At 36.3% G+C, this 25,302-nt stretch overlaps 1 protein-coding gene across 6 annotated transcripts in view; it reads left to right on the plus strand.

Annotated features, from left to right (window-relative positions):
• The window catches only part of LOC106672869 (eyes absent homolog 1), a 33,485-nt gene extending 8,735 nt beyond the window's left edge, over positions 1-24,750 (plus strand). For 3 of the 6 annotated variants that reach the window (XM_014404634.2, XM_014404635.2, XM_024224561.1), the window contains 9 exons: positions 21,226-21,346; positions 21,415-21,501; positions 21,571-21,676; positions 21,904-22,423; positions 22,842-22,931; positions 23,012-23,352; positions 23,713-23,834; positions 23,900-24,003; positions 24,412-24,750. In XM_014404634.2, coding sequence (XP_014260120.1) covers positions 21,226-21,346; positions 21,415-21,501; positions 21,571-21,676; positions 21,904-22,423; positions 22,842-22,931; positions 23,012-23,352; positions 23,713-23,834; positions 23,900-24,003; positions 24,412-24,492 — 1,572 coding nt within the window. In that variant the 3' untranslated portion in view covers positions 24,493-24,750. Of the gene's footprint in view, positions 1-4,671; positions 4,748-10,853; positions 11,044-21,225; positions 21,347-21,414; positions 21,502-21,570; positions 21,677-21,903; positions 22,424-22,841; positions 22,932-23,011; positions 23,353-23,712; positions 23,835-23,899; positions 24,004-24,411 lie in introns of those variants that run through there. The other 3 variants (XM_014404639.2, XM_014404638.2, XM_024224562.1) reach the window with 3 other exon arrangements.
• Positions 24,751-25,302: the final 552 nt, after the last annotated feature.

A 25,302-nucleotide genomic window follows, 5' to 3' on the forward strand; every position in this document is an offset into this window, starting at 1 on the left:
GCAGAGTAGAAAATGAAATGAAGATAATTAAATTAAATTTGTTTGGGCGGTTTTGTTTCATCATTTAATGCTTATCTGTGGGAGCAAAGGTTGAACGTAAAATTGCAGTACGAGTCCAGAAACTCCAAAAAGCCAAATTGTAACGAAACTAGTAGTTTCGTAACTCCAGGAAGAAATCGAACAATGATCAGCTAATTTAAAAAAATATTTAAAGAACAGAAGAAGTAGAAGAACAAAAAGAAGAAAGCAGATATCTCTATGGTTATTCGGTACTTCGACGCGATAGTTTCGGTGATTGATTTTGTTGCTGTTTTTCAACGAAAGCAGTTTTATATTGTTTGGTTTGAAAAAAAGTTTTTATTTTGTATGTATAAACCAAATACGCAACACCTTTTACCATCACTGTACCTGGCGAAACGAGTGAGGATCATCAGTTTAACTAACTACCAAACTACAGATTAACCTCCTCTCGCAGAACCCATGAAGAAATCTCACAATTTTCTATGGCCACTAGCACTTCAGCCTTGAAAAGTTTCGCGAAGGAAAGAGAAAATCGGTAAAATTAGGCAAGAATAAAAAAAAAAGACTAACTCCAAAATTCTCGAGTACCCTTTAATGCTCAACATCCCAAATGTACTCGGAATACCGTCGATATAAAATACAGTGGCATAGGTTGTATTACATCTCGCCGCCTCCGGGGGCGGCAGTTAAAATTGGGTGGACCCGGGTGTGGTCGGGGTGTCTCCATAGGAACGGCCCCTCCCCTCTGTGTAACCGGAGACGTTATTCGTGGAACCCGATACCCGGAGGGAGCGAGGGTGGGAACCCCTTCGAAAAAGGGTTTGGGGCGGAGAGGGCGCTCCTATAAACAGAATGAAGCGAAGAGACAAAAACGGGAGGATAGATAATAAATTCGCCCTGCTATATCGTATAACAGCATGCAATAACCCGTTCAACAAATACTAATGCAAGTTTATAATTGCTTTGAAATCTAAGAAGGCAGAACTACTTTATGAAAAGGAGAGGATCTTCTTATTTTCAACCATTAACTTATAGGTTTATATCGAGTGATCATAACACCTAAAGGTTCCAAGATATCAAATACGCTTAGAGGCATGTCTGGCCTTCTTTTTTATTTTATTATTTTTTTTAACATGTTCATAGTATTGCAATATTTATATTTAAGTACATAAAACATTTGTACAGAATTAACCCTATATTGACTTTTATCACGAGGCATTATTCCGCTTGTTCCTTTCGTTTGTTTAAGTATATCATTCTACAAAATGTTCGATTGTTGCCTTGTTAGAAGTATTCTACATAAACAACTGAGCGCCGAGTGGTTTTTCCAGCATATCATGCTTGTCAAGATCTTACCTTTGACTGTTATCTGTAAAACTTTATAAGAACTCTGATTACCATGACCGAAGAACTAGCGAGATCATGAGAGATAACTAGCTGATATTCCATATGCAAAATAAATACCAGAATAAAATAAACCAAGCGCTTGACCATGATTCTATGTAAATTAATGTCCAATAGTGTCATTAACTTAAATATATTCAACCAATGAAAAATAAAGTGCGGTAAAGCCATGATGATGAAAAGGGATGATTACTAACATCATTTACAAAAGATGAAATGTTAAAAAAAAATGCGGCTTTAGTTTACAATCTCGAGGGTCTACTTACACCAGTTGTTATTCTGGTGTTCTTAAACGCTTCTGCGTACTGTTGGTTTAGTATGTTCTGCCCCCTTACGAAAGAAGTAATTTGTAGAACAATTAGAGGGGAATGTCAAAAAGCTACGTCTTTACTGTATATTTGCTCAAATAACATCTGACTATATTCATCGAAGTCGTATAAAAATACATGGTATGTACATTATTTCACTGCAAATAACATTTCACCAGGAGATCGTAATAGACTGATCGACACTTCTTGGATTTTGATATAAAAATGTATTCTGCTACAGTTTGTAGCAACATGTATGAAAGGTGTTACTTAATTTGGCCATTGCTCTCAGAGCGGGTAGTCTGAAAAGAAAGGTTACCCCTCGATTACATAAATTTTGGAAGTTATCGCATTGGTTTTTGGAGTGTTGAATTATGAAACAAATTTTTTCTATTCACTAGTTATCACTTCTCTAAAATCATGTACTTACTAACAATGGATAGTAAATATGGTTAATAGGTTCCTGTGTTCCCAACAATTGTGTGTCAACAATAAATCACAAGAAATGCCCCAGTTGGACAAAATTCCTACGCTATCCCAAGTCCTACCACCAAGTCCGTGAAGGCCATCATTCGACGTCGACTCCCTATACATTAAAAGGAATTATAAGCTATGGGGACAATCCTAACAGAAAACGCCCAAACCTGTAAAACTACGTCATAAAAACTGAATGACTGCAGGGGGTAATTTGGGGTCCTTAACGTTCTCCTGGAGGCAAAGGTGCCTTGCACGTTCGACACCTTATTCGTATGTGCGAGCGAACTCTACGATTCATAACTTCTCGTTGGAACACAGATGAGTAAACCAGAAGATTTAAGCATCATTAACGTCTAGTGCAAATCTCCCGAAAAATCCTGTCTCAAACAAGGAATTGTGCCTTGGGGTAAAAAGGTCAGTCCTTTTTAAAAATAATTGATCACCTTCATCCACCTCACTCCATCATTTTTCATTTCTATTAATCTTCATATCTGTAATGAATAGGCGGCAAAGATTGCCTTGATATGAGTCAAGTCGTCGAGGTCTTTGATTCTACATCCAAATTTTGCATTGATCCGATAAACAATGGAACACTTAGGTCAGGTAATATTTTGAGGAAAATAGGTTAGAGCCCCAGTTTACGACGACATTTGAACCAGGCGGCAGAGATGACTTTTGGTTCTACGTTACATTCGACAAAATCGGCATGATCAATGACCTGACTACCAATATTTCGTTTGTCAGTTCTAGTTAAAACTTATTAAACTGAGTTAAAATGAAACAGTAGAAACATTAGACGATGGTAGGTCTGAAACCTTGCCCCGTTTAAAAAATTTCGTGTGTGAATAAACGGAAAAATTTGATGAAAATCGATCCGAAAAAGGTCAGTGATGCCTGAAAACTTCTTAAGCATATATCAAAAGCCATGGTTAGAAGCTGGATAGTAGCTAAGTAAGAAAGGCCTGAAAAAGCATATATATACTCCTAATGAGCAATTCTTCAGCGAAATTCACTGCACTGAAGGTTGCTGGGGTTACTTCCCGATATCCCGAGGCTCAAATGGGCCCAAATATGCTTCACAGTATCTACGATTCCGTTCTGATATTTCTTGACAGCGTCGTGATAATGGATCCTGGTGATGTTCGCGAAATGGTCGCGGATGCAGGATACCTACTGTGCATACAACACCAGTGCTGAATGACCGAGGAGAGGTCTCCATGGGTTCCCTGTATGGGAGCTGACTTTAGTCCCTACTTGCGGACGATATACAAAGCCTGTATCCTGAACGACTTGACGAGAGGAGCACCAGGCTTCAATGGAGAAGGGAGAATTGAGAATGGTGGTCGCTAGTGGAATCGAAAAACTAACCTTTTCCCTTACTTTGGTGTAAGACTAATTAAATTTCGTTAGAAGGAAAAGGAAGGTAGAACACAAACACAGGAGGTGGATTACACCAGCCCACCGAAAAGGCATAAGGAAGTGGCGCTGGGGAGGCAAGCCGTCAAACACATTTCTACAACGCTCTCAGCCCAGAAAGGATTAAGACCTTCAAGAAGCTTAAAGCTCCTGCACCCTACTTGATGATATCTACATTTAAATGAATGTAAATATCACGAATGTTCAAAACTGTCTTTTTCCCCTAATTAAACCGAAATAATGCCCGAAACAACCGAAAACCCGTAGTTTAGGCCAAAAGGTAGTTTATGGACACATGTTTAACTAGTCGATACAGACCACTTCACTGGGTCCGTCTAATAAGTTACTCCTTACTTACAGGAAGGCATAACATCCCCCCGTTGAATGACGCGGACGAGGAGTCATACTACTTCACTATACTTTTTTCACATTACTATTAATTAAAGTTATTCAATAATGGGCTATACCGGAAGTAATGCAGATTTCATCCTAGGTTCTGCGTTCTGATGTGCTAGTACTGTAGGCTGGTCGTTCCTGGTCGGCCTATATTCATACTAAAACGATCAGAATCGACCATACTACATGGTTAGAAAAAATTTCCAGAAGGTGGTAAAATACATCAACATTTGTTGGATTAATTTATTAGTGGATTGAATAAGTAATAGTACGGCATGACAAAACAAACACTATGAGTTCTTCATTCTAAGGAACTAGGGACATGGTTGTTAAAAAATAAAAAAATTGTTTAGGACTACAAAATCCACTATTTGTTTGCGGCGTGTTAGACTTACCTATAGCAGAAATAATAATCCTTATTATTAAAACTACCAGGATAAAGAAACAAGAAATAAAACAAGCAGCTTTCCGAGCTTTTTTGCCTCCCCCCCCCACTTTTTGCGGCCGTCTGAAATCGGAAACCCTTCCCCGGCTTAACGCACGACTTGGCAAAGTCACTTCTCGTATTTCGAAAATGAGGAAGAAGGGGGATAAAAAGAAAATGCGATATTTCGCCTCCTCGTTCAACAAGCTCTGTCCTGCCTCCTCATGCTAATGGGACACGTCGACAGACCTCACCTGAAAAAGCTGTTGCGGGCAGTTCTGAATAACAAGTCTCAGTTCTGGTCAGTTTTAATTTCATTTTTTTTAAAGAAAAAATATCAATAAAATCAAAATTATTTTAATTTGCACACAAAAGCAATTGTATTATAAAAAATTGTCCACTGTTTAAAAGAAACCCCAATTTTTAAAAACAAACTGGCCATTTAACTATGCAGATTTTAGTTAGTTTTAATAAATTGACAGTCAAATGTTGAAATTTATTAATTCACACTGACAGTTATAAGTATTCAGGGGTCAATTTTTTAACAAAAATAATGATAATTGCATCACTCTTCAAGAATTTAAAAAATTCCTTATCATTCAGTTGCATTCAATTGAAACTTCTTCTTTAGTTCCCATTGTTTTAACACTGTTTACATGTTTATTATATTATAATTAATATATCTTTCGTTATGTAATGTATTCTGATATATTTCGTTATTAGCAAGTATATATATTTATATTCTAATTTACATGTTTATACAGTAAGTAACTTATGCTTATCAATATTTTCCAACAAACACTGACTCTAGAAAGTAATTCCGATCACGATTGCCATACTCCGCTTGTGTAGAAAAGTATACGCGTAATCAAGAAGATTACTTGTAAAGGTAAAAGTGTCACGTTGAAATGGGTGACTGCTCATGATGATTGCTTGGATATGACAAACAACACCTTCTGAATCCAGATTGGAGGATAGTGTTGAAACTAATCATTAGATATCATAATTTTTGGACGAAGAAGAAGAAGGAAGAAACGCTTGTCATTCTTAGATTATCAATTTATTATATGTTCATTATTTAAGTATATATGTTCGCGTTTGATAAAGTAACCATGATAAATATAAATTGAGCAAATATTGTATTTTTTTTATTTTCAATATTATGGTAATATTCGTTTTGTATTTAATCAACATGAGCGATTCCCGGAATGGTTTTATTTTGCGGATCATTTATTTATTCTTTTTTTTTGTTCCAATGAGTTATCCCAAGGGGTAGCAACCATTTTTTCCTACCCACAGTTGCCCTACCATCCGGTATAATTAATTTAAAAAAGTATTTAAATTTAGACGTAATAGGAAGTAATATCCCAAGGGATTTTATCCTTTTTACATCTTATATTTTATTTTAGGACTGCTTTCGAATTTACAAAAATATATGCAAGTTTTATTTATGTTTTGTTTTGTTTTATCTTCTTCATGTCGCTTCTCTGGATTAAAATTCTTACGTGCACGTATTTTATCCGAATAAACTGCTCAGAAATGAATAGGGATATTGCCAATTTTGTAGTATTTACTTTCCCTAGCATTTTTATTTTATTTTTATTATAAATTGCAGGAAAATTTATTAGAAATTATTATTTTTTTACTGAAGGAAAATTTAACTAGGGGATTTTGAAAAATAACAAAATAAAAGGTTTTAATTCCATAATTTTGTTTATTGGACACAATAATTTTTTTAAAACAATTAATACCGTGTATAATGTCTTCTGTTAGCTGAAATCTCTGTGCACCTGTTAGGCATACTGCTAATAAAGTTTTCACTAATTTCATAAGGAATTTCAGTACATAGATGTAGCAACGCTGCACTCAGTTGTTGCAAGTCAACTGTTTGCGGATGGTGATCGAAAAGACTTCTCTGCAATGCATCCTACATGTGCTCAATGGTATTAAGGTCTGGAGACAATAGAGAAAAGGGCAGATAGGAAATTCCCAGGTTTTCTAAACATTGATGAACAACTCTGTCTCTATCAGGTCTGGGATTGTCATCTAGAAATCGAAAATCCCTGCCAGTGAGATCCCTGGTTTGAGGGGTGTATTCTTCGATAATTTCTCGGACATAACGGACTGCGGTGAGGTTGCCTTCAACAATGTGTAGTTCAGTTCGTCCTCCAGTGTAAATCCCAGCCCAGACCATTACACCGTCTTCTACAAACTGCATTGAAGGGAGCACGAACTAGCCCATTGAACATATCCTCTGTTCTCGGTAAACTCTTCGGCACTTGCTAATACAGACAGAAACGCGACTCATCACTAAACATAACAGCATTCCAATTGGTGTTCTCTTCTAGGCGCTCACTGCACCATATTCTCCTGAGTTGCCGGTGGCGGGCTGTTTCTGCACGTCGACTCAAAGGGGCATACAATATGAGGCCAACTTTCCACGCGCTCATCACTGTAAGGTAGAAGTCGTGGGTTCGAACCCGACGTGCTTACAAATTAGGCTTTGTTCAAAAAGGCCGGCACCACGAGGATTCATATAACCTCGTAAATGAAATACCCTCCAAAAATTAAAAAATAATAATTAAAAATTAAATTAACAGAAATAATAATGAAAAATACAAAGAATCAAAATTTATTTATAATATAAAATTTAGTTAGGCTGAAGACAATTGTTAATAACAGACAAAGCACACAACTATAAGGATATTTATAAATAAATAATTAGATTTTTCAACTGTCCTACCTGAGAGAATGTAAAACTGGGAAAGAATGTATTTGAGAATAAGTGAGAGTATGAGTGGATTTGGATTTGACTACGTTTTACGTTGAGGACTGAAATGACCTAGCTGTTGGTTGCTCCCATAGGCGACTGATGAGACCAAGATCTGACCTCAGACTGTAGAAGCAGGAGGTAAGTGATTCTTCCGATATACCCGTGAGTTATTGTCGGCAGCTCGCGAGAAGTGTGTGCGCGTGTGCGGGCTGAGCTTGGGTAAATCAGTAACCAGTTACTAGATAGATAAGTAATTGTGAGACTAGAGTCATTTTTACATACAACGTTCAATGACAAACGTTATCTGTTTGTTTTATGCATATAATTGGAGTATTTGAAATTCTCCTTGTGAAAAGAAAATAGATTCGTGATGTGTACAAGCTGAACGCGTCACTAAATCTCGCAATTAAGCCACACGTTTTGTTATGCTTGGAATGTTATAGACAGTATGCATATTATCTATCCATTATGTCCATCGTGGAAACACACCAGTAATTGTAAGAGCAACTAGCTCAGTTGGGAAGCACCCCAAACTGAGTCACCATAGGTGATCAAGGGCCGTATATACAGCTTGTAAATTCATTTTTTATTTTTCCAAAAACTCTTTAAGAAAGCTATCGTAGGTTAGTGAGTACCTTTACAACAGTATAATGTACACAACCCACTTCCCAATGCTCTGGAAATACTCCAATATTATCCTGTTTTCAAAACCCGGTAAACCCACCTAAAATGCTTGTTCCTACTGGCCAATCAGTTTATTCACGATCTTCTCAAAAGATCCTCCTCAAACGATTAATCCCGACACTAATCTCCTCCAACCTGCTCCCAGACCCTCAGTTTGGATTCCGACCTCAACAGTCCACTACCTAGCAAGTGTTTCGCGTTGTGAACCGCACATCCTCATCCCTGAGCCCAAAGAATAGTGTGTAGGGTTTTTTTCTTGCCCTGTCACAAGCGTTTGACCTCGCGTGGCATGAAGGCCTCTTGTATGTACTAAAGTGCATCCTTCCAAATACCTTCTGTCAATGCCAAGACCAATTCCTTCCTTCGTACCTCTATCTAACCGACTATTGTCTTCTGGGAGCAGGAGTACCTCAGAGCAACGTACTTGAACCGATCCTTTACGTCCTCTACACCGCAGATATCCAGACAAGATATCCGACACAGTTGTACTTTCTTCAGATCCCTATTCCACAATTACTTCTGAGGCACATTCCTACAAATAGCCGAATGGAGCTTACACAGGTATAAAAAGCTCAATGAAAGCAAAAGCACCTTTCGAAACAACACCCCTCATACAATATTTCTCAATAATACTATCATCCCAAAAACAAACTTGGATTCCGTCTCAATCCTAACCTGAAGACGACTTGGAATTAAACAAACGTCGTTCCGGACTACTACACAGACTACTGGCACACAAATCTAACGTTTCAAAAAAAAATTGACTGTCCACAAGACAATAGTAAAAGCAATCGGGACGTACGGTCTATAACTTTGGGGCTTGGTACATCTCCTTCACAATGACCTCAAAAACCTTCACCACCCCTATAATCCCACCAGATGACTGAAGAGACTCGGCCTCGCGACCTACTAAAAGAGAATTTAGTCCTCGCGTTAGTTGGAAGAACAACAATGTTTGTTCACTCCCCGCACGACACATGATCCATATCTTTGTAAATTTATTTATTAGGTATTGTAGTTATAGTCTTCACTCACGTTATAGGGGCGCTATTCATCTTGATATAAGTACTTAGTTTCTGAAACTGTTATTTCTTTCCAAATTATGTGCAGATTTTCTATTCACTTTGTTAAACAATAAACATACAAATTCTTAATTGTTTTAAGAATCTGTATTACTAAGTTGCCTGAAAAAAAATTATTCGCTCCATGCGCGCACTCAGCTTCTTAAAAAGAAGAAGAATAGTGTAATAATAGTTGTTCGGTTGTTAGGTTTATCTATCTGGGCTTATTTCACAATATAATATACAAATAGAAAACAACAAACACATATTCACGCACGAATATTATTGCTACCACCAATCAGTGTAATAAAATAACGGCAACGATATAGATACAGTCTCCCTCGCTCTCTCTCTCTCTCTCTCTCTCTCTCTCTCTCTCTCTCTCTCTCTCTCTCTCGCTCTCTCTCTCATATTTTTAAAAAAATCATTTATTTGTAGCCTATACATGTTTATACATATTACAAACTTGATTACACTACGTTTTTTTCCACACGGTTTACAGCACTAACGCTAATGCCAGCGCTGCACCCGGAGGATACATGCCATAAGAAACTAGCCAATGCCGGCTCTCAGTTTGAAGGATTAATGGGCAAGGAGGTCTCGAGGCCATCGTCGATTAAGGCGACGTGGCAGGTTCTCGGGATGGGAATGTGTAGTGAGTGCTCGAGCTGTAGGGTTAGGATGGATCGAGAGGTTGGTGTGAAACTTTTGGAATCGGGACGGATCAAATCGTTGTGCTATGTGTGGATAGTAAGGAGCTTTATCGATTTGCCTGAGGACTTTTGATTGGAAGGATTGAATGGTTGGATGTTGGATGGCTTAGCAGAACCCCACAATTCCATCCCATATGTCCAAAGAGGTCGCTGTAAAATCTTGTATAAGGTTAGTTTAGTGTTGACGGTAAAGACAGATTTCGGCCCTAGAAGTCTTCGTAGTTCTCCAAGTCTTCTATAGCCCTAGGTATTTGACTTTAGTGGAAGTCTATATCTCTCTGCTGTAGATGTACAGTGGAGGACTAGACTGTTTTTTCAATGTGACCGTACACTTTTTGCACCAGTCTTCGATAAGCTCTTGGATATTGGAGGTAGCTTGGATAGGATTCGAGTTAGATGACAGAATTGCGGTCTGTGTAGGTGGTAATGACATAAAGGATGGGACCAACGAGTTCCCACGTGGGACGCCGGCTTGTATCGGTCAGATTTCCGAGAACTCGTTTCCGCACCTCACTCTAAAGCATCGGTCTGTTATATAGGATTTCAGAGTAAGGAAATAAGGGGTGGGTAAGCGCTTAAGTTTATAAAGCTTTCCCGGGTGGCAGACTCTATCAAAAGCCTGTGCTACATCTAGGAATGCACACAAGCGATTCTTTGTTCTCAAGAGCAGAAGGGATGGTATCGACAACTCTGAAACCTTGTTGGGTCGTACAATGATGTGTTTAAATAAATAAATAATTATAAAAAGAAAAAACTAAGTGTTCCGTGATATCAAAACTGACGATGACTCTATCTGACAAGTAGTTCTTTTGCCTGTCTACATTCTGTGGCACATGACGATACATCTGTTGGGCAGCGTAAATATTTTATTTATTAGAGAGTTTTTCCTTCAAAAATTAGATGTTGCCGAACAGTTCGTTAACAACTTGGCAAAACGGTTCGTCAACTGACTTCGAGACGTTAGAAAAGTTCCGACTTGCTCCCCGACGCAGCGAGGAAAGGCGGACCAGAAAGGATCATTTCCATTAGGCACACCTCCCAGCTGTACCCGGGGGCATCATCGTTGATTCTCTTAGTCGTCTGCCTCCTCGGCTCCGCCCATTCCCTCACCCCGGGTCCCGCATTGGCGCAACCCCCTCTAAATGCGAGGAACCCCAGGAAAGCAGTCTGTACATCTTTCAGTCAGCCCAGTGCCGTCCTCCAGTACAAAATATACATATATTCCTGTGTCTCATTTTTCGCATTCATAACGCAGAAAATTGTGTCGGAAGAAGTTTCCAGGGGATGTGATTCGTGTCTTTACCATTGACATACATATTTTCTCTTGGGACCCGGAATTTCGTACTAAAAGGCAATTATAAGTAAGGTAAATATTATATTTCAATCCTATTTATTTATTTTTATAAGCAAACATTTAATTTTATAATTTGAATTTTAAAATGCGATAATCTAGGTCTATCTGATCTGTCTCCCTCTATATATCCCTAGCCTTGTTTGACAGACAGGCATACACCTCTTGTCCCGCGAGTTTGATTGGCACCGGCTTGGCTCACTTTTTTATCACCGGTTTATTTTTAGGGTTATTTTGAGTTGAGAGGTACGGAACAATAATAATCAAAACGGGTTTTGCTTGGGCACAATTCAAAACAAACAAAGCGAATTGGCTTGTTAACTCATCAACGTGCTCATTTCTGGTATTCTGTCATTTTTGACGCAACCAGCTATGATTTTCTTGAAATTTTTCTTTAAATGTATGTTTAAAATATATTTTGTTTTACTTTAAAAACTTTCATACTAACAAATAAACGATAAAATCGTACCATTTAAAGTCTGATTGTGTTGCAGTCCTCAGAATTAAAATATGACATTGATTTTATCATCAAATCACCTTGTCATCCATACCTATCATAATTAATTTTCTACTTGAAATACAAAGGGTTTGGTGATTTTTTTAACATATTCTTTTCTAGTAAATAAACGATTGGTCCCAGATTATTGGAAATCTTGAATTATTAGCGAATAATATTATAATACACTAACGTAACTCATACTGAACCATCATAGGGTTACATATTGGGACCGACTTCACTCGTTGATTAGTTGAATTATTCATAAGCGTTTCAGCATTCCGCCATCTTCAGTGAGGAACTGTCTGTCATATAAAATGACATATGAACCCTACTCGGACATATAAACCCTAAGCCGGTTCGGCAAAGTTCACCGGCTTTCCGTCCAGCACGATCATTAATTCTAATGGTAATTTTGTTTATTACCGATGAGGGATGAGCGTGGTAGGCAAACAAAACCAACTTGTTCTTATAGTTTTCAACTATTATTAATAATTTACAAGATTAACAAATATAAGCGTCTATGTATACAAAATATATTCGTCGAAAGCTCGACTGACTCAGGAACTGTTTCTTTCAAATTGATTTTATACCTGATTGTAATGTACATTAAAAAATGCAATTTTGTTGGTTCGCATCTTCTTTTTGTACATTTCCAATTCTAAGGTTCTTTAGTTTATATTTAAAATTTCACTCATGTTTAAAAGTTTGCATTTTATTAATCCGATTCCGCGATCATTTATTTGTACCAGTGCAGAATTATACTATGTGACGATAACCAAGGTAAAACAAAAGCTTTGTCAGATCCTCCTTTAATTTATTTATGAAATGGATGGGTTTTTTGGAGGTAGTAGTTACACGAATCATGTAAGGTTAAAGGGAAAAGATAATTATTATATTTTATATTTCGGTATAACATTTGGTAAACGTTCAAGAAGTAGTTTTAAACGGACATCGGATTAATGCCAGTGAGATTGAATGTGTTAGACATCTGTGATAAAATCTCTGGATGAATAAGCCAGAAAGTAAAATTTCTTGTTACTAACGAGTTCTGAGATTAAAACTATTGCATTTGTTGTTTTTGCGATAAAATCCATTTCCTCATACAGTATTCTTCAACGGTTGGTCGAAAGAGAAATGGGGCCGGAGAGGTTGGCCAAAGGGGCTCGTCCTTAAAAGATGAGACATACTCCACGTCGGTCCTCATTGTAAAGCAAATCCCGGAATCCCAGTGCTCGTTAGTAAGAGAAAAATGTCCTTTTCTGGTGTCCAACGGGCGCGTACATCGGCTCAGAAGAGGCGCGCGCGTGCGTACGTCGAGCTGTGAGAAATGTGCCGCGGAGGGCAATAAAACAAAGCGTTTATCTCCGGTTCAGATCTCCTCCGGCTGATATTTCCACGGGGATGAGGAGGACTGCGGGGGTCAACGCGGACATTAAACACAGGCGTACAACACTCGACTTGTGTGGCCTTTTATATGACCCATCCACCGTGGAGGGCGAAAAAATCGGCTGTGGACACTGTCCACCGTGTACGAGAGGGAACACCGTAAACCGGTACACCGTAAAACGTTAGACCACCAAAAAAATACGGCCAATTTTCCTCACAAAAGCTAAAATAAGAAAAAACTAACACACGCTCTAAGCTACATTACTACACTTCTCCAGCTACAGGTATATTATTTTAAACAAAACTTGGGCAAAGAGATAATACCAAATCATCAATATACCAATTCCGTACCATATTATGATTGATTTTATTAATTTAAATTGTTATCACTCAAAAGTACGACATTGTTTTTAAAGTTAATCTAATACTGAAACTACTTTTCTTACATAATTTCATTTAAGCTAATTATCATTATTTATATTATATGATATGGAGGAACACTACAATCAAAGTTATTGCAGTGTTATGTTATGTTTATTTTTGTTCTGTTTTACGTTTTTTCTTGGCTTAAATATAAATCTTAAAATGATATAATCTTTCAAAAAAGTGCGTGTCCAATTTATACGTTTTATAGAACTATGTATCATACTTTTTTGTCGTGTCCGATGTTACTGCTATCAATGCAGTATCATAATTATTTTGGACACCTTGCCCAAATTGTTTTCGTTAGTTTTTGGGCCGGCAAACTTTATTGGTCACTGCCAGCCATCTCCTTTGCTTTTCTTTCCCTTCTCGCGTTTTAGCCCTACTTTTTACTCAATCTTATTTCTTTTTCCTATTGCTCCAGCCAAGTTATGACCAGTCTAATTAGGACGGTGACCGACGCTCTTTTTTCTTTATCCTATTGCTTGCCTTCAGGGCCTCGTCAATTGCGGAAAAAACACAAATGCACATAAAAACGGAGACAAGATAAAACATAATAGTCTGGTTAGCACTCACACTACCCCAAAATAGTCGACATTCCTCGGGGTATTGGGGATACACCTCCATTCGCGCTAATAAATTCCTTCCACCTACCAGACTTCATCCACACTACGCCAAAGTACTTGATATTTCTCGGGATAATTGGGGATATCACCTCCATTCGCGCTAATAAATTCCATCCACATACCAGACTTCGTTCACACTACCCCAGAATAGTGGATATTCTTCTGGTAATTGGGAATAAACCTTTTCACACTAATTAATTACATCCACACCACAATTCATTCCACTATTATTGCTACCCCTGTATCTCTCTCTATCTTATAAATTTCGCATCCGTAGCTTATTATTATCAATTTTATTATTTGAATTAATTCATTTTCGGCATTGATTAAAAATCAAACAGTTTCTTCATTATTAAATTTCAACTGATGAATTATTAATTTATATATTATTTATATGTTTTATAGGATTCTGGGGGTCCTTGATGTTCGAAAGTACGTTTACGGTCGTCGCCCGTGATAGGGAGACGTATGGTGGACTAAGACTCATTTTATCTCGTTCCATCGCGATAAACTGTTCCTCCGAAGTGATTCTCAGGACTCTATCTGTCCGTTTCTGGGAATCTGTTAAGATAATGTAATTTTATTTGTTCGAATCTGATAAATCGTCTCTGTATACACGAAGAATGCCGATCGTTTTAAAATCCGGTTCATCAGATGTAGTCGTAAGATGTACCGTTGTTGTAAATTTATCGTCTTCGGACACGAGTGGAATCAAAGTTAAAAGACACCAGTTATTCCTATTATTATTAGTTTTCGACCTTCCCTGCTTGCCGTTTCCCCATCGCCCGATCCACCCTCGCCCTTTTCGAGTCGAGGGCCCCGGCATGTGTGAAGTTTCGGATTACAAGTGTTTTCTGTTAGTTTAGGAACGGCAAACTCGTGGGTGAATTGGGGGGTGTACATGCAGTTTAAATGGTATCCCATCCTGCCGGCGTTATGCATCATCGTTATCAAAAAACTAAAAAGTTAAGTCATGGAGAAAACAACAGCATATCAATCTTCGAAAAAAAGTTAAGCTAAGTACAATACAAATACAACATGCACAGACCAGCGAACAGCGACACAGACAAAGCCAGCGAGAATAAAAGACAATTATCAAGGGGAAATCCATAAAATCTGATAACAATATCACATACTTGTCCAAATTTTAACTAAATTTTGTATATTTAATTGAATTTATAATTATTCTGTTATAGGAAATTAAGGTCGAGAAAGTTGGTTTAATACACAACATAATATGTAAATGAAGCAAACATAAAATAAGGCATACAAATAAGAGTAACATTACATTGAAATTATATTAAATATGTATACGTATATAATAAAGTAGCAAAAGAAAAAATATAATAACATTTAACTTATGAGGAGACCCTTTAATCTGAACTTTCTATATGGAACATAAAAGTGTACTTTATTTTGTTTGTCAAATCAGCATAATTTTAGTCTAGCGTAATTAGTTTTCTAAGTCTTAATGCAAGAAATATTTTCATCAATATAAGAAGTCAATATAGGGTAATTAATTAAAAATTACATTTGGTCATTAGGAAAGGTTCATAAAGAGCACATTTTATCCAAATTGAAGTAAAATTTCTTTCTGTTAAAATAAATACCGCAAATCTTTTTCATAACTAATCGAAGCTGTGCAATGAGCCTTAATTTGTTAATATTGAAATGTGGCTCAATCAAATTGAAGTTACATAAAGACCCAAGATGGTATATGATGATGGGGAGCCATCGAACCCGGATAAACATGGATGTTGTCATATTCTAAAAAAACTTTTGTTATAAAATTGGTCGCTTTTACAATAAATTTTTAATAAAAGCTATCTTTATCCAGGGATAAAAAAAAAATAAATCTTGACCCTTCTGATCGTATTCCCCTTGTCATAGGCTGTTGTTTTTCAATTCCAATCGAATTGCAAAACTTTTTGCCACTGGAGTGTGTGCGTCCGCCTATTTTCGCTGTTCTGATACAATTCAAAGCTTTTTTTGCCTGGGACTTAGACCGGTGGAAGGGCAATCGAATATTTGTTCTTATTGACAAATATGGCTTGTTCGAATATATTTCTATAACTCGTTTAGCATCTTTGAAATAAATTATGTCCATGTTTGTCTAAGCATTGTTGCTAGGTGTGATTTATCCGTTTCCGGCACAGTGTAGCTGTATTTTTAAGTTGGATTGGATTTTTCGAAGGGCGCATGGGCGAGATCGACCCAGGATGGGCGTCGACCAAACCGGCTCCAAACCCTTGGTGAATTTAACGGAGGATTTACGCAAATTAACATTCAATAAAATGTCGTTCTACCATCACTTTTCGCGTTCCATAAAATGCTATAATTCGTGAAAACCTCCATGTCCCACCTAATGGTTCCAATAGCCGATTACTGGACAAATTTACCTCTCTGTATTCATTCTTGTTGCAATTTTAAAATTAAAATTTAGCAAAAATGTATATTAAAACGAAATTTATGAGAGTAATTAGACTTGTATTGCGTATATATATATATATGCAATTATTTGAACTGAATCTGTATCAGTTCATTACATACACAATTGAGTAGTTTTGTGTAAGTACACTTTGTCAATAATATAGTGAATACGTTTGTACTTGAAAAATTCTTATAGACACTTATTCTAGAAAACTCCTTTTCAAAAAGATTTAGGCAATAGAATGTTTTGATGGGCATCATCAGTTGACATTTTCCATTTCCAACTTATCCCAGCCGACCATTTTTGTTCAGTTGTTTGTGGCTTTGAGCGGTCATTGTGGATTCCATTAAAAAAATAAAAATAAAATAGAACTGTTGGGGTTTATTAAAGCTCGATTTGGTAAATCTTCGCCTGTCCGTCCGCAGTTGTTTTTCTTCTTCTTTTTTACAGGAAAAAGGCATACACAAGCATTTTTTCCTGCCGGCTTATCGCCTGTACCCGGTGACGGAGATAGTTCGGGTTATGGTAGAGGGAGAACAAAGACGACGATTCATCATAAAATGAGGATTAAAGACAACGGATAAGAAGAATAAATTGTGAAAAGGCGGGCAGGTGAACGAACTTGCCCTCTGACACCAGCGAACTATACGATTCAAACCAGACGTTTTTTATTTTAAAACCATTTAACGATTCTTCCTTATAGGGAAATTGCAATACAATATCCTGCACAATATAGGGAAAATAGTATAAATTATTTTGTGGATTATTTGGTGGGGCTGGTTCAAGGTGTCTCAGGTCAATCAGATCTTAGATAGACAAAAGGTCTTTTGAATCTACACGTGTGTGCTTTTATTTTACATTCGATTTAACAAAAGTGATTAAATATGAACACAAACTGCCTAAATCCTCAATTTCTAAAAAAAGTATTTATTATTAAAGCACACAACCTAATTTGATTTCATTACAGAACGGATTAATAACGCTATTCTGATTAGCCCACTTTTATAGTTTGAAGGATATTGCGAGAATACATGTTTTTGGGTCCACATTCTATATCTGTAGATCGAATGTACACGACTCCTTTAAAGGTAGATAGATAGATAGATAGATAGAGAGGGGGGAAAGAGACATACAAACAGACAACAAGAGAGGAACAAGAAGGGAAGAAAGAGAGATTAATTTGATTTGATAAACGATTTATTTTTGCAAATCTCGCAGAATTGTCAATTTGACCTTTCTTACACTCAACAAGAAACGAACGTTTGAACTTACATACATACGCTTCTAGATATAGAATAATATATATGTATATAATACTTTTAAAAAAATAAGCTGAATGTGGAACAGTAATAATAACTAAATTAAAATATAGATTCATTTAACCGTAATAAATCAATGAAGAAAGAAATCATATAATAAACTACAAAATTTACTTACAATGTTATGGATTACATACATATAAAATTATATTTACATCACCTCATTAAACTGCACTAAATCAATTAAGGAACAAATCTTGAAAAGAACTTACAAATTTGTTCAAAATAACAAACAATGCACTATAATAATTTGAATGCTTGAGAGATGTGCTAAATTCAAATATTAATCATTCTTTATTTGTAGTTTAAAAAAATTAATTTCTTCTATATTGGAGGCCTTCTTAATTTCATCTGGGAAATCATTGTATAGATACATACTTGTTATAAGAAAAGATTTTTTAAAGAATTTAAGAAGTGAGAGTGAGTGAGAAGTTTTTACCTATTTCGACAGCTGCAACGGCCCAGCCGGAGTGTTATTCTTTGCATCGATGTTAAATGCAATACAGAAAAACCTGGTGCGTTTCTGAACAGCTTACTTCTTATTTTTATATATGCTGAAATTTCTTTCCTTTCTCGTATGCAATAAGACTCTTCTGCCCTTGGGTCCCTCTGTTTAACATTACCTTATCTTCTATTCTAAAAATTTCTTTGTTTTCTCAACGTTGAAGGGTTGCAGCCGCCCAGGTCAGCATTACCCTTCCTCGCAGGGTCATCCGATTTTTCATCTCCCTCAATCCTTCATGCATGCCCCAGTGCACGAACCCATGGATAATAGAAAAGTAACATTTTTTATATTGTTTAAAATCCTCATTCTAAATTAAAAAAAAAAAAATAAGATTCTTCACCATCACCATTGAGGAATAATTTAATAATACCCAAATTACTTTTACTCAATTCAATTTTGTAGTTATTTGAGATAAATTTATGTAGATATACGCCATTTAAAACGTATTGTACCCCCGTTCCGTACTTAGAGCACACCGGTGAGTTTTAGTTCTTTCCAAAATCTGCACATGCCGTGTTGGGTTGTACCAATCAAATGCCCATTCAGTCTGCAGTGTCCTGTCAAGAATCCTGTCAGGATTCAAAGTTTTCCCTGCTTCCTTTGATGTAATGTTTCTTTTCTTTCAAAACTTGCTAGAAGGTTCTTGGAATGTTGCTCAATGAGTGTGTTTCCTCATTTTTAATTCGTCTTTTTGTCTAAAATAGTCATTGATAGTGTGAATCCCTACGCCACACTCAGGGCATATAAGCGGTTTAGCAGCTCCTTTCCTTGCATGGGCGTCCGCTCTCCGTTGCCCTCTACTCTCTGCCATCTACTACATACCCTGGGACCCAGCAGCGAGACTTTGTTTTGCATACCTAATATATTTAGTTTAGTTTTGCAGTTCAGCACCATCTTTGATATAATGATGTTTGAACTTAGCTGCTTGGCTATCTGACATGAGCTATATTCTGTTTTTGTACCCTTTATTCAGATTGAATTAGGTACCTCTCTCGATTGCGTGGATTCAACGTGGAAGATACTGCTGTAGTTTCCCATGGATTCTGAGCGGTTCTAGGACCTTCCTGCGTTCTAAATACGTCAGCGAATTAGCTCATAGTGCCGTTTTTTTTCCCTTTTTCCCATTCTGTTTTCGGCTTAAATTTGATTGGGCATTTTGCTTGAAATTAAACGTCTTATTCATGTCGTCTCATGGGGCCATGTTGCTTCATTGGGCTGTTGCCGTCTCTCCATTTTAGTTTGAGCCATGCTGGAGGTTTCTCTTTGACAGTAAATTTAAAATATACGATTTGTAACAATTTAGGGTTTCAACATGTTAAAGGTTCCTCATTATTAAATTTATTGCACTGTAATTTCACTTTTGTTGCTTCTGTAAACTTTTTTTTATTGTCACCGTTAATAAGGCAGCCCCCGCACCTATCGAGGAGGCGATTGATGCCCTTTCTCCTTCAAACATTATCTCTTTTTTTCCTCTGCGCAATACTGTTCTTAATCTTTGACTCATAAAAATAAATTACGGAACTTCAGGGCTTTAACTCAGTTTAACAGTTTCCTCGATATGATTTGAATTTGTGTTACACGTATACATACAGATTGAAAAACCTATACAAAAGGCCTCAGAAATATAAAAAAAAAAAAAAAAAATGACAGTGTACAACAAATAGCCATTCAAGGATGATGTAAAATTAACTTATCCATTTAATAAAAAACAACAATAAAAATCAGTTAACTGCGAGGGGAGGTATATAGAAGGGATAAATAATTAAAGGATAATGACGGAAAATTGAATTAACACTTAAATTTGACCAACTTGCAACAATTCAACAAATTTCAAGCTGTTGCAGAAAAAAAATCTTACACTAAACATTTAACAAGATAACCCTTACGAACAGACAGATCATATATAAAACTCATTCATGACTAAAAGAAAACAATTCTATAAAAACAATCGACCAAATAGTACTAAAATTAACAAATGTCATAGGAAAGTTCTCAGGCAAATCCACTGGACTGAAACTGTATGGTAGTAAACAGACTGCCAGAAAAATAAATGATGAATACTAGAAACAAGGGGATAATAATAGAAGATCCAGCTCACATCGACCTACCGAATTTAGGAATACTTCACAATTTTAACAAAGTTGAAGTTTTAAATTGTTATAAGTTGACTTAGTCCACATCGTTAACGCCGATAGTACAAAGACAATACCGGCACACTTCAAACAATTTTTACGATGGACTTAACTCACTGACCAAATGCGAGTGACAGGCAAAACCAACGAGAAAAGACGGATCGTAGACGCTACAAAACACAGTTGGAATATTTTTCAAATCTTGCTTTTTTTGGCAAACACATCAACCTGGCTGATAAAACTTATTTCGCCTAGGCTCAGGGACCTCAGAGTGCCGCACTTGTTGATCTACTTTCGAGAAGGGCGCTTGTTGATCTCTGTTCCTAATGAAGGGCCATTGTAATGGAGGTAAAAGGGCCCCTTGTTATCCGGAATGAAAAGCCGAGGGGCCCTCATTTCTCTCCATCCCTCAACTATTCCCCCGGCCTAAAACCATTCAATCAACTGTCATCCCCTTCGCCCGTCCTTTTGTCAGGGGGGGATCCAGGATCGTGTTTCACCTTTTTGTAGAACGAGAGGGGAATAGATAGGAACAGACGAACACACAAACACACGCACACGTACACACACATGGTTAACTGGGCCCTCTTTGCAACCGAGTATTCGCCTAAAACGTAAAAAAATTGGAAATTACCTTTTCTGCTCCTGGATAGAATTTCAACCCCCATTATAGTTTTGCATTTGTGATTTCTGACGTCTGTTTAATTTTCCATGAAAATGTACGATTACATAACTAAAATATAAGCTTCTTGGTACACATGTATTTTAGATTTATTTTTTCTAATGTTAATTAACCAAATTTAAATATAATATATCTGTACATTACGTAGTACATACATTCTATATCATATTAGCTACATCATTTTTCTATTTCAGTCTGTCAAAGAAGGGTTCAATAATTCGAATACACCTGATGCCCAACGGGAGGGAAACTCCAGTATGGCTGGGGAGATCTCATCTGGGACGGAGTCGAACTGCAGCTCTCCACAGAATGAGAGTGAGTAACAGGGAGATTTTCATCAAATGTGGATTTAAAAAGATTAACTTTTAATATTGAATGTGCAGGTTGTCTTGTTGGACAGAGCATGGCTACAGGAATCGGCCTCCAGCATGGCTATCCCTGGTCGTCCACCCTCACTCCTGAACTTCCGGGTAAAACTTTAAAAACGTTTTGAAATGTTTTTTTCCATGTTTGAAATATTTATTAAAATAACTTTTCAGGTGCCCTTGAGGTAAAAACTGAAGCAAACCAGGAACTTTCAAATCCAGAAAACTACACTGATTGCTCTTATAGGCAGGATTACTATAATAGCCAATATTACCAAAGGTAAAACTAATTCATATTACACATAATGAGTTGAAAATAAAAGTTTTATGGAACTTGTAAAAAGGATTGTTTGTATTTTTAATCGAATAATTATTGGTGATAACATTTGTTCTTACCCCACTGGTTTGGCTATTCGTTTTTTTAAAATTATTTCCCAGTAATTGGTCTGATCACCTTGCAGACTCATCTTTTCACGTATTATAAACCTAGATTCAACTTTTTTTCAGCATGCAGGCATACAGTGGTCAGAGCACATCATATGTCAACCCTAGTAGTTTTTACGGTTCGAGCTACCCTTCTACAACATACCCTTTACCTTCTGGAAGTAGGAGCCAGTGTAAGCTAGGTAACGGCTACAACTATTCTGGCTATCAGCAATACCCTTCATACGGTTCTGGTTACCAAAACTATCAGCAAGACTACTACCAAAACTACTCGTCGAACAGTGGTGTGGCAGTTGCAAGCTATTATTCAACACAGCAAGGCTACTATCAGCCCCCATATTCCCAGAATGTGTCGGATTCACCTGCAACTTCTGAACCTCCGTCGCCTGCTAAAGCTGAGAGACGAGTGGAAGGTAAAACAGGACGAGGACGTGGCAGGCGGGTTACCTGTCCTCTCGGACCGCCAAGTCCTGGTATAGGCTCTGAGTCGAACCTTGAACGAGTCTTCATATGGGATTTAGATGAGACTATTATTATTTTTCATTCCCTCCTCACTGGGACATATGCCTCTAAATATAACAAGGTAGATTAATTTATAATTTAATTATTAAATTAATCTATTAATTAAATTATTAATCAATATTTAAGGTTTAGGCATGTCAAGATTGTATGAATACTTTTTGAAAAGGGAGTGTTATTTATTGATATGTTCTTGAATTGTGATAAGAATTTAAACATAATTTTTCACAATAAAGTTAACAGATATAATATGCTAAAAATTAAAATAAATAAATGTAAGATATTTCAGTAATTCAGTTCAGTGTAATACTCAGATGACTATTCTGATAACTTAAATATTTGAAAAGACAAATTGTATCTAAAAAAACATAACACAAGAAATGGTGTACCACGATCACTAAGAAAATTGTTATCATAAAAATATTAATTATCTGGTCAATGAATGGCAGACTAATCAAGATAAAAAATATATTTATTTCTAGGATACCCAGTCCATAGTTCAATTGGGGTTTAAGATGGAGGAACTAATTTTCAATCTTGCAGATTCCCACTTTTTCTTTAATGATGTTGAGGTAATTTTATTACACTTTTGTTATAACTTTATTATGTAAATTACCATTAAAACATGTTAAATGACATATTTACTTTACAGGATTGTGATCAGGTCCATATTGACGATGTGTCATCCGATGACAATGGGCAGGACCTGAGCTCCTATAATTTTTCATCGGATGGCTTCTCAGTGTCTTCTGGAGGTGGGGGCACTGCATGCCAGGGCGGAGTCGGCGTTCGCGGTGGAGTCGACTGGATGAGGAAGCTCGCCTTTAGATATAGAAAGATGAAAGACGTGTACAACAATTATAGGAATTCTGTGGGAGGACTCATTGGCCCTGCCAAGCGGGAGCAGTGGCTGCAGGTTCGATCGGATATCGAAACTGCAACAGATAACTGGCTCACACTTGCAACAAAATGTCTAAGTCACATAAACACAAGGTCATTATAATTTTTGACTTTGTTTTTTCTTAAAATTAATTACACTTCAACTTTAATTTGCAAGATAATATATATATATATATATAAAGTGAAGGTTCGTATGTGTATTAATGATAAAAACAAAAACTACTGAACTGATTTTAGTCGAACTTTCACATAGTTCTTATTACTGTCAGATGGATTTAGAGACTGTAAAATGGGCACATAAATAATGGGCATCAGGATTTACAAAAAAGAGAACTTTTTATTATCCCCCTGGGGTTATAAAGCTAGTATTATATAAAATTTACAAATGTTTCTTCTAACTTTAATTTACTTATTGCTTAGACCTGGCAATTAAACATTATGTAAATTTTGCAGAGATAATTGTGTTAATGTCATGGTGACCACAACACAGTTGGTACCCGCACTCGCAAAAACACTCCTATTCGGCCTTGGAAATGTATTCTCAGTCGAAAATATCTATTCAGCCTCAAAAATTGGTAAAATTTCATTATTTATTTCATTTATTTAATTAGACAGTCTTTCTCATATTCCTTTTTCCTAGGAAAAGAAAGTGTCTTTGAACGGATTGTAACGCGGTTTGGGAGGAGCAAGTGTACATACGTTGTCATTGGCGATGGACAGGATGAAGAATCAGCTGCAAAACAAGTAAGGACCTGTTATTTCACTTATTTTCATTTGCACAATCCCAACACTTCATTAGAAATAAAAGAATATATATACAGAAGTATATTGTAAGATACCTGTGTGGTCCACGGGATGATGAACCTGCAATAATTTGGTCACTACCGATTAACTACTGATGGCTGGTCTATCCTCACTGTGTGGGCTCCAGCATTTTCTAATCTCTAGTGTTGGGTCTATCCAACACTGAAGATGATGTGATGCTGAAATGCAACAAATTTCATATGTATATTATGTACAAATGCAAATTTTTCATTAGCATGCTCCATTAGCATATACATACTTGCTTTTAAATAAAATATTTAATTTTAAATATACACATTTAAAAAGTTAACTTTATAGCCTTATATCTCATTGTGATTTGTTTTACAGCTGAACTTTCCATTTTGGAGGGTGTCTTCACACACAGACCTCATAGCACTCTACAACGCTCTGGATATGGGCTTTTTATGAAATGGTAACTATGGAATGTGTAATTATTCAATGTAATAAACAACTTTCATGTTGATAATTAAGACTTGAAATATATATTATTTAAAATATTTTAAAAAATTGACATTAAAAAATTGGATGTAAATATTTTTTTGTTTCTTCCATTTTGGATGTAATTATTGGTTGAAATCAGTTTTCAATATACTTAAATCATTAAATAGAATTTAGTGTACATTGAAAAGAATACACTATTATAAATAAATCTCCCTAAAATACTAATGTGTTTTATTACTTTTAGAATTTGGCTTTATTGAATATTTCATTTAAGAGTGGATGTTTATTTATTATAAAATAATGTAGTTTTGACTGTATTGTTTATAAACAATAGATAATTTCATGATTTAAAACTAAATATTTATGCAGAATAATGAGAAGAGTGAGTTGTATTATTTTTATAATTATTAATCCGCATTATCTTTAGATGTTAATTCTCAGCCCATGTTTTTCAGTGCAGATTTTCCCCCTTCAAAATGGTGTTCGAGCAAAGCCAAGCACATCCGTTTCTTTTCAATCCTAAAAGATTAATCCATAAATTTACGGATAATTTTTGTAGTATTGTTTGATAGTTAGCTATCATCTTGGTCTGCCTATCATCGCCGATTTATATTTTCTTAACAAGGAGGAGAGGCAGACCAAGATGATAGGTAAGTGACAAACCATACCAAACTCAAAAACATTGCCAAATTTACATGGGGATTAAGGTGGCCCTATGCACCTCTATAAAAGTGTTTACCTTCCCAACGAAACTTATGGTGCAGAAGCATGAGTTCC

The sequence above is a fragment of the Cimex lectularius genome, unplaced genomic scaffold (assembly GCF_000648675.2).
Source record: "Cimex lectularius strain Harlan isolate CLEC.00 unplaced genomic scaffold, Clec_2.1 scaffold46, whole genome shotgun sequence".
Taxonomy (NCBI): Eukaryota; Metazoa; Arthropoda; class Insecta; order Hemiptera; family Cimicidae; genus Cimex; species Cimex lectularius.